Source organism: Balearica regulorum, chromosome 14 (genome assembly GCF_011004875.1).
Source record: "Balearica regulorum gibbericeps isolate bBalReg1 chromosome 14, bBalReg1.pri, whole genome shotgun sequence".
In the NCBI taxonomy this organism is placed as follows: Eukaryota; Metazoa; Chordata; class Aves; order Gruiformes; family Gruidae; genus Balearica; species Balearica regulorum.
In genome coordinates, this window is record NC_046197.1 from 9848179 (window position 1) to 9861171 (window position 12993).

General features: G+C 54.9%; 1 protein-coding gene across 2 annotated transcripts in view; it reads right to left on the bottom strand.

Moving 5' to 3' along the window:
• The window catches only part of ADRB2 (adrenoceptor beta 2), a 34627-nt gene extending 27603 nt beyond the window's left edge, over window positions 1-7024 (bottom strand). The window contains exon 1 of one of the 2 annotated variants that reach the window (XR_012837699.1): window positions 5379-7001. Coding sequence is in view for 1 of the 2 variants with exons in the window: in XM_075766345.1 (XP_075622460.1) it covers window positions 5625-6798 (1174 nt within the window). In the remaining variant the exon portion in view is untranslated. Of the gene's footprint in view, window positions 1-5378 lie in introns of both variants that reach the window. The other variant, XM_075766345.1, reaches the window with a different exon arrangement.
• Between the last annotated feature and the right edge of the window lie 5969 nt (window positions 7025-12993).

The window sequence follows — 12993 nt, forward strand, 5'->3', positions numbered from 1 at the left end:
TCCCCATGGGTGCCCCGTGCAGCTGGTTACCCCACAGGAATGTCTCTGATAAGAGGGTGTAGCTAGCCCAGCTGCCAAATGATGGTGTCCTCATTGCTGGCCATGATGGCTAATGTGTGTTCCTTGCAAAATGTTCTCTTTGCCCCTAGGAGGAAAGGTTAGGACTAATGCTCGCTTTCAAAACAGCTCCAGTAAAAGAATAACAAGGGGAAGAAATGCTCGGGCTGCTGGGTTCAAGTCTCAGAAAAAGCCATGCTTTCATTGAAAGAGACTTTGTTGCACAGGGAGAAGACGTCAAAGAGTGGCTGCAGTCCTACTCGTGGACCTGAGAAACCATGGACAAGTGTAAAAGCAGCAATGAAAAGAACCATAATCCTTGCAAAATACTAGTCTCAGGGAGCCTGGGGTCATACCACCTCACTGCTGAGAACAACGTCCAAGGCCAGGGTGGCTTTTCAAAACAGTCCTTGCCCATCTGAACCTGAAGAACCACCCTGCACCTCGCACACTGCAAACCTGAAGTGCAGGCACTGTTACTGTCTTACAAGTTAGCAAAAGATGTGGGTCACCCGAGGTAGGAGGTGCCTCACTAGGGCTGGGTGCTTCTGCAGGGGCCGCTGAGGAGGGGGAAGACTGGGGTGATGCTGGTGAGCAGACCAGCAGGCACCTTCCCCAGTTCTCCCTTTCCATCCTCACTGTCCAGGGACACAGCCAGGCACTGCCACATTCGGTCAGGAAACCTTTGCTTCCCTGCTGCTTTTAGAACGATGGCACTTTCTGTCTGCTGACAGAGAGCAGAGAAGGGAACAGGCAGGATAGGACATCCTCCCTCCTGCCAGAGGAATGAACATGCTCATAAACCCATCTCTTTGGGAAATGGATTTTTCATACCAGTGAAAACAAACGCTCAGAGGCAGAGGACTGGCAAAGGGAGGGGGACAAAAGCCCTTCCCTTAGCCAGAGCGGGTGTTTGAGGCTCCTGGCAGCAGGAGCATTTTAATACCAGAAGGGCAAGAGATTCTGGGAGACAGATCACAGCCTGCTGTTTACTCCTAGCCCTGTCAATACCCTCCCCTCTACAGTGAAAACATGTCCCTTATAGTAAATAAATACATAAATAAGCCCTTTGAAAAGCCCAGCGGCTGTGACGTGGGAGAGCTGAAGAGCACGTTGTGTGCCTGCTCACACATCCGCTCCCTCTCCAGAGGAGCTGGGCTCTCCTTTCTACGCTACTAATCCCTGGCCTATTTTCAAACATTTGGGTGCCTTTGGTAACTTAAGTCTCTTCTCTCGCTCTCTGCTGTGCCCACTGCCTTGGCAGTGTGCTTAGGCCGGGGCCCCACCTTCACCTGAACCACAGGGGAGGTCACCAGGTGTGGACCTGGCTCCGCAGGTGAGGCCAAGCTCCACGTGCCCACCCTGATGCCCCATGGCAACGCGATGTGCACTGATGGGCAATGCTGTGCGTTAGGAATTGCTGAACAATTCAGGATATGAGGTGCTTTGGGAACAGCCAGTCCTCAGGAGATGATCAAGTCGAGCTCCCAGTGGGAATCTGCACCCAGACTCCGTCCCCTCCTCCAGCTCCCCTTGCACTTCCACACCTCCCCAGTGCCGGAGCAAGCAGCAGGTTATATTTCAAGGCCTGGGCTTCCCAGAAAGCAAAAGCTCTCCAGGAATGCTCCCAAGAGGCAAAGGACTGACATAACTCAGCAGCTCTCGATACTCTGTCTGTTTTGGAGGACAAAGCAAAGACAGCCCCTGATGTGGAAACTACAGCTGCTCGAATCACAAGCAGGACCTACAGCGAGGACAGTATTTTGTAACAACACAAAAGCTGCATTTGTGACGCTCATCCTGACTAAGACTTAAAAATAATAACAATCTGTTTTGCCGAAGTAGCTAAAAGCAGTGAATGTACCACAAAGCTCCGGTTAGCTGTACACCCTGACACCCAGGGGGTGGACAGTATCCCACCCATGCTCTATCCACCTTTGTGGCAGTGGCCATAAGGTTCCAGCCAGCAGCACGGAAGCTAGCCTGCTCTGTTTGCCATAAGAATTTGGTATTTTTTCAGTGATTTTCCTCAAATGAAGTCACCGCTGTGTGGCTTATCAGATGTATTTAACCTGAGCCAACTCTCTGCTAGTCTAAAATCCTAAGTATCCTAAAATCAATTGAAGCAGCTAGTGTCCTGACTTCAATGCTCCAGTTTTTAATGCCTAGCATATATCTATAAAACTATCTTTTTATTATCAAATATTTTAACAGGCCAAAGGACTCCTCTACGCAGCTTTTCTTTTTCAACCATGGAATAGGAAAGGTTTATCAAGTTTGGCTTTGGTGGTGCCATAACATTTTTTCCTCCAATATTTCTCTCTTTCGATTCCAGCTGCCCTCAGAACCACACAATTTGTATTTCACCGGTTTTACTACTGTTGCCTTAGAGCAAAGAAATCAGTTCTTCAACACTCAGACTTCATTGCAAGCCTGAGGTTTCCTAACACTGTAGCTGAGCGCTGGAGTACTGAGGTCAACTGCCCACTGCAACCAGCCCAACGTCCCCTGTCCCTTCCACGTCCAGGTACTCTGGATGCTGTAGCGGTTCCGCAATTAGCCACTTGCTCGTCTCTCAGCTTTGGCTACATACAGTTGCAACATCTGATGTATGAACATAGCCAGCCAAACAAATAGAGCAACTGTTTGGACAACAAAGTCCTGGTCCACAACATGTGCTACTGAAATGCAAATGGTTAATAATAGTAAAAATACAGACAGCAACTGCAACGTGGACACTGGATTTCTTTATGCTGGAGGCTCCTGCCCCACAGCCGGTGGGAGTTTGGCTGCTGAGTCTGCTGGAGGCGGCCCCCACTCAGGAGCTGGCTGTCACTGTGGGACACCTCCTCCCTCTGTGCCCCTGCTACCCGCTAACCTACGCTGCCAGCGCCTGGCAAGGTTAAAAACGCAGAAGATATAACGACACAGGAGATACCAATCGCTACAAGATGTTAATTTTCACTTCCCCTTGAGTGCTACATAATAATCACAACCCTCACTGAGCTGAAGTGCATCTCTAGCCCCAGCCTGTGCACCCACACAGCCCCCACTGCACACCGGCCTCTCGCATTTCAGTCCTGGTGCAGTGTGAAGCAAACAGCACCTGACTGCCAGTCCCAGCCCCGCGCTGGGTCTCCTCCTGCTCGGACAGCCTGTTAATGTTTATCTGAGGAGCAAGTGTTTTCACCGACCTGGGGCCTCACACACCACGCCATGCCATCACACCCCTCCTTTGCTCAAGTGGCGCAAGTTCAAAGGACTTTGGGCAGTGCTGACAACCCCACCAAGGCAGCGGGTGAGGGCACTGACAGGCACAGGCATCAAAGCAGACAGCAACAGGCAGGAGGGAAGGGCTCTCAGACACATTCCCTGCCTCTGCTGTAGTGCTGAGCTGGAAAGGCTGCAAGCGGAGCTGAGCCAGCACCCATCACAGGGCTAGAGGAGGAGAGGGCTCTTAACAGCTGTTCCTCCTTCCCAGCACCCTTTCCAAGCAGGATCAGGATCACTTTGGGAAAGAAAAGAGGGAGCACTAGGAGTTTCCAGACCCCAGTTCCACAAAAGCCAGGTGGGGCTTTACCGTGAGGCGTGTGAGAGTTTGTCACTGCCCTGTACCTTGCAGCAGCAGCAGCAGACGCCAGCAGCAATCCCCCCCTGCACTTCCGTTCTAGGGGAGATTTCCCTCCATCGCACCCTGGGGCTGCCCTGTTGGGTACCAGCGCTTGGGGCAAGTCCTTCTCAGAGCACCCATGACAGCCAGGGCCACACGGGGACTGAAAAGCGGTGTCGGCAGCCAGAAACCCTGCTCTATTCCCCCTCCCAGCCACCAACCTCCCCAGCTTCCTTGCAGTGCTGCCCCAAACCCCCCCTGCCGCCTGCAGCGACGGGGTGACAGCCCTAGGGGACTCAGCTCCGGGTCACCCCGGGTGGCTGGTCACCCCACTGAGCTGCAAAGCCAGCTCTCCCCGGACTGTCCACGGCATGTCCCCAGCAGCAGCACAAGCAAAATCCCCGAGGTGCAGGGCAGGTGAGTGGAACTGCGTGGGGGGGGGGGGGGGGGAGAAGACCCCACACACACGCGGTGCCCGAGCATCCCCCCGCGAGACACCAGGGCCCCACGGAGCGCCGGTCGGTCCCGTGAGCACCGTTTTCCCCCAGCTCTCCCGAGTGTTTCTGAAAAGACCCCGCACTTGCACATCCTCCCGGCCCTCGGGTCCGCCCTTCCACACGTAGCAGCCGCAGTTGAAGGCAATGGGCGGGGGGGGGGGGAGAGCTCCATTTCCCACCCCGGCCGCTGCTTTCCTCCGGCTGGGGACTTTCAGAGAGGAAGCCCTCGGCAGCAGTGCCACCCCTGGCCCCGTCCCGTGGCGTCCCGCAGCCCGCACCTGCCCGCCCGTGTCTGCCGCCCCCCTGACAGCCCTGTGCGCCCGCCGCCAACTCTTGTAACCCGGGAACAAAATGCAAAGCCTGCAGCAAGGGGGAAAAAAAAACCAAACCCGAACCCCTCAACAAACAAACCAACCAACCTACAGCCGTCCCGCGGCCAGAGCTGCGCTTCCAGTCTGCCACAGAAAATAAAACATCTCCTCCCTTCCTACCTCCTCGGGCTCACTGTCATTTGAGACTTGAAGTTAAACAAACCGGGCAGTTTAAAAGCTTTGGTTGGAGCCTCAACAAAAGGATGGTCTGTGGTTGTAGCAGCATTTCGCCCAGCTTCCCAGGACCACATTCCTGAGTCCCACAGTCACAGTCTCACATTCTGGGCAAACAGTCCATTTATTTCTATCATTATTATTTCGGGAGAAAGTCCTATAGCATTTGGTAAAAAAAGCGTTCGTTGTTTCTGGGCGTTGTTTAAAGCGTCCCACTGATGGCAACAGCCGCGGATCCGACACAGCCCTGCCGAGCCGCGCTCAGCCCCGCTGCTAGCATCCCTTCCTCGGGGATTTTGTGGCTGGGTGCCATCTCCGCACAGTCCCCTGGGCAGCACAATCTGCCCCCACCGCCCGAGGCCGGGGAAGGGTCCCACGGCCACCGGCTCAGTTGTGAGAAGCGACCCGGGAAGACTCCCGCGGGGTTCCCGGCTCCGCAAGCGGGGCTGCCGCCGGGCCGGGCGGCTGCAGCCCTGACCGCGCTCCCGCCGCCCTGCACGGAGCTCCCGCCGCAGCCACCGGCTGCGAACAGCAAGGTCATGAGGTAGTTCAACACCGGCCACCGCCAGGAAGTTCCTCCGGGATCGAGCTTTCTGCACAGCATTAAATTCCCCACGACCGCCACCACCTCTGCTCAAGGGACCCACGGCCGTGCCCCCGAATACGTACACTGCCAGCAGCCCGCCCGAGGCAACCCCACCTGTTTGCAGGAGGTTTGCTGAGCTTTAGGTTTCTCGCAGCCATTAGATTTTAGGTGCGCTCTAGAACAGGATTATTATTATTATTATTATTATTATTATTATTATTATTATTATTATGGGGTGTTTTTCCTTAGAGTGAAAGGCTCCTCCTTATAACCGATGTGCGCCACGCCAGAGCCCATCGCGTCGCGAGGCTACCCGCTAGGTACGGTACCTTTGCAGTGCAAAAAGTCCTCGGGGTGAGGGAAGGACCCCTCTTCGCAGAGCAGCTCACAGGTTTTGTCCGATGCCAGGGGGTAGCCGTTGTCCTCCTCGTTGTAGTCGCTCTTGCCGTTGCTGTTTGAGTAGCCGTTGGCATACATCTTCAGGGCGGACCTGCGGAGGCACAGCAGCTCCTGGAAGGCATACCTGAAGTCCGGGCTCCGGCAGTAGATCAAAGGGTTGAAGGCAGAGTTGACATAGCCCAGCCAGTTCAAGAGGATGTACACGTACTTTGGTATGATGTCGTCCTGGATGACATGCACGATGTTGACGATGAAGAAGGGCAGCCAGCACAGCGTGAAGGTGCCCATGATGATGCCCAGGGTCTTGAGGGCCTTGTGCTCCTTCAAGAAGAACTTGGAGGAACGTCGGTGCCCAGCTCCCCCTTTCTGCTCCTGCTCCTTGTTCTGGGTGTGAAACCTCCCCTCGCTCCTGTCTATCTTCTGCAACTGCTTCTTGGCCACCTGGAAGACCCTGGCGTACACAAATACCATGACCACGAGTGGCAGGTAGAAGGAGATGATGGAGGAGGCAATGGCATAGGCTTGGTTGGTGAAGAAGTCGCAACATGTGTCCTTTTCGTAGCACAGGATGGCCTCGTCACGGTCTGCCCGGTACCAGTGCATTTGGATGGGCAAGAAAGAGGTGAGGGCCGAGACCACCCACACCACGAGGATGACCACGCGTGCTTTGCTCTTGGTCAGCAGGCTCTGGTACTTGAAAGGAGAGGTGATGGCGAAGTACCGGTCCACAGCAATGACGCAGAGGGTCTCAATGCTGGCCGTGACGCAGAGCACGTCCAGGGAGGTCCAGAACTCACACCAGAAATTCCCAAACTTCCACATCTCCATGATGATGTGGCTGGCGCCGAAGGGCACCACGGCCAGCCCCATCACCAGGTCAGCGCAAGCCAGCGAGGTGATGAAGTAGTTGGTGACAGTCTGCAGGCGCTGGAACCGGGCAATAGCAGTGATTACCAGCACGTTGCCAAAGACGATGGCCAGCACGATCACCGACATGAGGATCCCCATGCCCACCATCCACACGTCCCGCGACAGCGTGGGGTCGGCGGCGCTCTGGTTGGCGCTGACGTTGCCGCCGGGCAGTTCGGTGCCTGCCACCCCCATGGCCCCCCCCAACAGCCCCCCGGGCAGGCGGCGGGGGCTTGGCTTTGCCTAGAGCTCCTCCGCGGCAGCGCTGCACCGGGAACCGCGCATATGGGACGGCAGGTGCGGGGCGGGCTGCGTGCGGAGGCGCTCCCGCTGTGCGTGCCGGGGACGGGACCGCTCCGCTCCGCTCCCGTCCCGTCCCGCCCCGTCCCGTCCGTGCGCGCCCGCCCGACTACCCCAGCCCGTTAGGCGCCGCGGAGCTTATAGCGACACCCGCCGTGACATCAGCCCGCCACAGCCAATGGCAGCCCGCGCCGCGCCCCGCGCGCACCTCGCACCCCCCCGCAGCCCCCTCGCCACCACCGTCTGCCCCACGCGTGTCCCCGCCCCGCGCGCTCCCCCCCCCCCCCGCAACCCCGCGGTGTCTCTGCGCCCCACGTGTGTTCCCCGCATGGTGGTCTCCCCCTGCTCCAGGCGTGCTTCCCCCCCTCTCCCCGGTGTCCCCACGCCCCCCCCTGCCCACGCGTGCTCCCCGCCCCAGGGTGTCCCTGTGCTTTCCACCCTACACACGCTCCCACGCGCTGCCTGCTCTGCAATGTCCCCATGCCTTCCACCTACGGGTGCCACACAGGCATTCCCTGCCTCGGGGGTGTCCCTGCACCCACTGCCCCACATGAGCCCCCGCACCCCATGTGCGCTCCCTGCCCCGGGGTGTCCCCACACCTCCCACCCCACCCATGCACCCTGCGTGCTCCCTGCCCCGGGGTGTCCCCAGGACACACTGCACCAGGAAAACCCCGCAGATGCTGGTGCTGACAGTGTCCCTGGCTGGACACCCAGGTTTTGCTTTTCCCGAGAGCCCTGTCCTCACCAGTGACACTTCATGCCAGGATGTCACCCAGGTCTCTGTGCCTCCCAGCCCCCAGCCCAGCACCGTTGCTGTGGCTTCAGCCTCAGGCCAGCACACCCCAGCAGGTGCCCAGGCAGCCAGGGTGGAGGGGTACATCCGAGTGCTGGTGCTAGAGCCCAGCCCAGGAACCCCGGGGCTGTTCAAGGGCACAGACACCCCTCAACTGTCCCAGCAGCACTGGCCAGGCGGGGAGGCTGAGCAACTGCTGCGCACTGCAGTCCACCACGCTGCACCCAGGCATGTGGTTAGCTCCAGACACTATCACAAGTATTTCCCTCCAAAGCAAACAAATTTGCTAAATAAGGACTAAGGAATCCTGCAAACTTCCTTTTAACCTAATGGGAGATATCGCTGCTGCTGGAGTTTCATTTCTGCCCATTGCTCTGTACTGACACTGTCCAGTCTCGTGCTGCTTTCCCACAGAGACACATCATGCTGCCTGCAGGCCCCAGGGGACCTGCAGAGGCGACAGCAAAACCTGAAGACTGTGGTTCTAAAATTGCCCTGTGCCACAGGAAGGGAGAATAGAAAGAGTTGCTTTTGCCCAGATTTACCCCCATGCCACCGGCTGCACCAGAAGCAGCTCCAGGTCATTGGGCGCTGCACCGTGGCCCTCCCACGGCAGAGGCAATGAAGGACTCCTGCCTTCGTTAGCAATTAAACAGTTAGTAATGTTAAATCTTATTTGAAACGCATCAGCAGCCCAAATCTGATGGGGCTTCCCGATTCTGCCTCATTTTTCCCGGATGGCAAGGCCGTGCCGCAGTGCCAAGGGCCGGGTGCCGGCTGCGGCAGCTGGACTGCGGTGGGGAGCAGCCTTCGCCCCCCGGCCCTGTGCCGCAGCCCGCTAGGTGTCCATGTCGCACCCCATCTGCGCGCAGGTTATTTATAGAGAAGAGCTGGGTGTATGGAGAGGAAGCTTTGTGGTTTAAAACAGAGGGGTAAATGAGGTGCTGGAATCAGGAAATAAGATGAAAGGCAATTTTGGTGGTATGAGGTTTCTGTCTAGGCAGGGATCTTCCTTAACTTGTGGCTTCTCTGGGCTGTTTGTACTTCTGCATGCTTTGGAGGTTTGAAAAATGAAGAGATGTGAACAGAAGAGCCTCAGGGCACCTCTTCCTACTGCAGACAGGCACAGCCTTTGGAAAGCAGGGGCATTTGGGGGAGCCACGTGTGCAGTGCTAATGACCTTAGCTAATTACCAGGAGTTTCCCCTGCCCACCGTTGAGATGAATGGGGCCGTACATTTCACATGGGTACCAACAGGTACAGCGGTAACCAGCCAGTGTGAGTCTGTAGCACTCCACTGGCTTTCAGTCTTCACACCCACTGCGGGTTTGGTCCACATGCAGAGTCAGGCTCAGTTAGCACTTGCCGGGTGCCATATCCGTTCCTCAGCTCCTGTGCACACAGGTACCCACCCCCCCTCTTTGCCCAGGGGCCGGCAGCATGGCAAGAAGCTGCTGGAAAAGCAGAGGTACAGATGAGATGCAATAATGGGAGAGCAGAGCAGAAAGGGGAAGGAAAAGCAGAAGATGTGGGAACTACATGTTGTCCTCAGCTTCTTGTTTCCCCTTCTTTTTTAAGAGATGATCAGAAAGCTCTAGAAAGTGCTCAAGGTAAGTTTCTGGTAATAATCTGGTGAGTTTGCTGTGCTGTCTCCTGTTGGTTAGTCTAACATCTGTGAATACTGTGATATCAAACCAAAGCGTTCAAAAAGCATTAGGTCCCCTAATAGACATACAAATGTTCATCCTTGCGTGAAGCACTGAGTCTTGAAAGGAGAAGCAGGTTTGGCGACTTGGTGGGAAACACCAGCTCTGGGACAGTCAAAGCTAAGTTCTCTGCTTCATAACAAGTGCTTTATCAAAGACAACTGGTGTCCTGCACGCCCCTGGTAATAGTCCTACATCTCTCTCTGTGGCCCAGGGTGCAGAAATCAGCAAGCCCAGCTTACATCTGAACATTTTGTCTTTGTTGTACCATATTCAAAGAAGCCTGAACCTCTGCTTTGGTTAACAGGGTGTGGTGGAGGAAGGAGAGAGAGGCTGATTTTTCTTCCTTGATTCTGCAGCTCTTGCTTGTGTTGGCAATCTTTGTTCACCTATGTGAGGTGTGTCAGGGTGGGCCCGTGGTTTGAGTTCATTTCCGCCCTTGACTATGCAGCTGTGACCCACAGCAAGTGGGACTAGTGACCACAGGTTCAAAACAAAGGCAGGACTTTGGCCCAGATAAAAATAAATTTCATCACCCAAAGTCTGAGTTGCTTTTGAGGTTTGCATGCTTTTATCTGTGCTTTTGAGTAGTTATTAGCTTTCCAGGCTTCTTATTTAAACAGATATAATACCAAACCTCAGGGGAGAGGTTAGGAAGACAGTTAAATTTGCACTTTTAATGCTTCCTAAACTGCTGAGAGCCCCATCCCACCCCAAAATGCGTCCTTCTGGACTCCTTGGGCTTGGAGGTGTCAGAAACACATCTCATTTGTTTCGTGCAGCACATCCGCACCACTGACCCCGCTGCTTTGTCATCACGCTAATCTTTTCTCTTTTTATAATTGGATGTGTGCTCCCTCCTTGCTGGGTGACATTTGAAGAATGGCCTGTGGGATCAATGCAAAAGGCAGGGTTGGTAGAAAGAGGTAATCACTTTTATTAGCCCAGCTGACATAATTGTAAAAAACAGCCAGGCTTTCAGGCATGCGAGACCTTCCTCAGGACTGCGACTACCTGGGATGCTGACCTTAACCCTGCCTGCCCAGATGCTTATCACAAGCTGGAGAGCACAAAACACTCTGATACTAAGCAGCTGGCCAGATCAGGCCCTGGGCAAGCACTCAGAAGTGACAGTCTTCAACAGCGTTTGTCAGGAGAGGAATTTGTAAAATTCTCTTCTTGGGGAGAACTGATAAGTAACAGTATTTGTCTGGTACGTCACTGCGGGGAGGGCTGTGGAGCAGCAGAAGCAGCATGCAGATAGCACAGAAGCATTGCTCGTCCTGCGGCCGCTGAGCAGCCCCAGCCCCTGGTGCAGGTGAGCAGCCCACCCTGGCCTGAGCCACGCCAGGCACCCTTTGGACAATTTGGCAGTGCCTGTGTGCAGGGGCTTCATTCTGCTGTTACCCTTTCCTCTGCTGCATTCGTCTGCGTGTGCCTGGCTTTGGCCGTCGGCGGGCACTCGGCAGTGCTGCAGCAGCGTGCTGTGCTGGGGCAGCCCGCGGGGAGAGGGACGGGGACACTTTCTGTGGGTCACCTCTGCCTTCCTCTGAGGGCTTTTGGCTTCCTCAGAGCAGGCTGGCAGGGCTCAGAGAGCTTTCGGCAGGTTAGCTGTGGTGGCAGCAGCGCAGCCTCCCGGGTCTTGATTTCTCTTCCTCTTTTGCTTTGTAAGCCGTGAGGGGGAGCCACCCGTGACTCACAGCTCCCCGTCTATCTCTCATTTATGCTTGTTTGGAACAACAGTGCACTTGGAAACTAGGGTTTGAGTGATAAAGCGATTTTTTTGTTTGCTTGCTTCTCTCTTGTAGCTCCCTGCACGGTCTGGTGGGAGCCCTGGGGTGTCTCCTTGCTCCACGAGCCCGCAGTAGAAAGGAGAAGCCCAGGGCTCCTTTTGGCACCAGCTGGCAGAAGGGAAGACACCAGAAGGGACAGGAACACTCCTGCTTCTTTTCCACAGGGGAGATGCTGCCACCTCCACCCTCAGGCAGCACTCTGGAGGACCGTGCCCACCCTACGCTGCACCAGCGGACGAGGTGGTGGAGGTGTTCTCCTCCACTCTGGGGGCTGCAGGATGGTGCAAAGTACCTGAGACAGCACCAGTCTGACATGGGAGCATCCCTAACACTTTCACAGGTGCCACCACTGCTAAAGAGTGCCCGTCCCCATATCCTCCCCTGCAAGGGTGCCGTGGAGGTGTGAAGGGAAACTGAACTCGTGGGGATGTCATGCATCTTGCACCATGGCGGGCAGGATCCTCTGGTCCTCTGTGTGCATCTCCAGGGTACCTGAGTGTGGGACATCATGGCTGTTAACCTCTGAAGTGCTGGCATTTGTAGGGAAGCAGTTATTGACCCCTTTTTTTTTTCTTTTTTTTTTTTTTCAGACTAGACCAAGGGAAGAGGAAACTGCTGAATATGAGCAATGACCCCAGTGAAAACTGAAGTGCTTTATATGGAACATGACACTGGCTGGAACAGCTGAACACCAGAGATTCATTGTCTCTGGGCCAAATACTGAACTGCTTGCCTGTAAATCAATACTGATGGTGAACACAGGTTACAAAATGACACAACATGAGGGCAGCAGAGGAAACAGAAGAGAGCATCAGAATAATAGTTAGAGATAAAAGATTGTTATCAAGACTTTTTTTCTTATTATTACTGTTTTTCCCATAATTGAACATCGTTTTCATAAGCAGAGGAGATCACTGTGTCTGTCCCACACCTCCCTCTCGACTTGTCCCTGGCAATGACCTCTGAGCCCATGCTGCCAGCAGTCTTTTCTTATCCACTCCCCAGTATCTTGTTTCCTTCCATGGTGCAAAGCCATGGTGGGAGGCTGCAGCAGGGGAGTTTTTGCCACACAGTGGAGAGGGTTTAGGTCCAAAATGCACCCCATCCTACAGACACCATTAGCACCAAGGTGGCTTCTGCTCCATTACCCCCACCCAGCAGATCAGAGGAGACACCAGTCAGATGCAATGGGCAACCATGGGCCAAAGACCAGATGAGGCTACGTAAATGTAACCATAGTTTCACGGGAGCCTGGGCTGGAGCCATGCTGAATTGCACACTCATAGTGTGAGGCAAACAAGCCTGATTCAAACACAAATGCACCAAGTTGTGGCCATACCGAGGTGCCTCGCTTCTCACTTCCAGCCTCTTTCCCGCCCTCATTCTTGCAAGGTGGTCTGTGCTCCTCAGATAATCCTCAGTATGATTAGGCAGGAGGCAAACTGTATGGGACTTACACTGACCCAATGTAAACCCCTGACTCACATAAATAATGGGCCTGTATTCAGGAGGCACACCAGGAAAGCAACGCAGAAAGCACAGGGCCCTCTGCCGTCTTCCCCTCTCCACCATCAATGAGGGTCTACTGTATGCCCAAGGTGCATCATGGTCCTGGGAATAGAGATCCCTGCTTGCAGTGGGGCCAGGGCTTTACCTCTCATTCCTAATTTTAGAAGGCTACTTCATGAGCTTATAGGAAAGGGAACTCTGTGTGCCGGAATATGTGCCCAGTTCTACTGAGTCCAAGAGGAAATTTGTTTTTTCCTGAGAGATTTCTTATCAAATCTGCTGCATA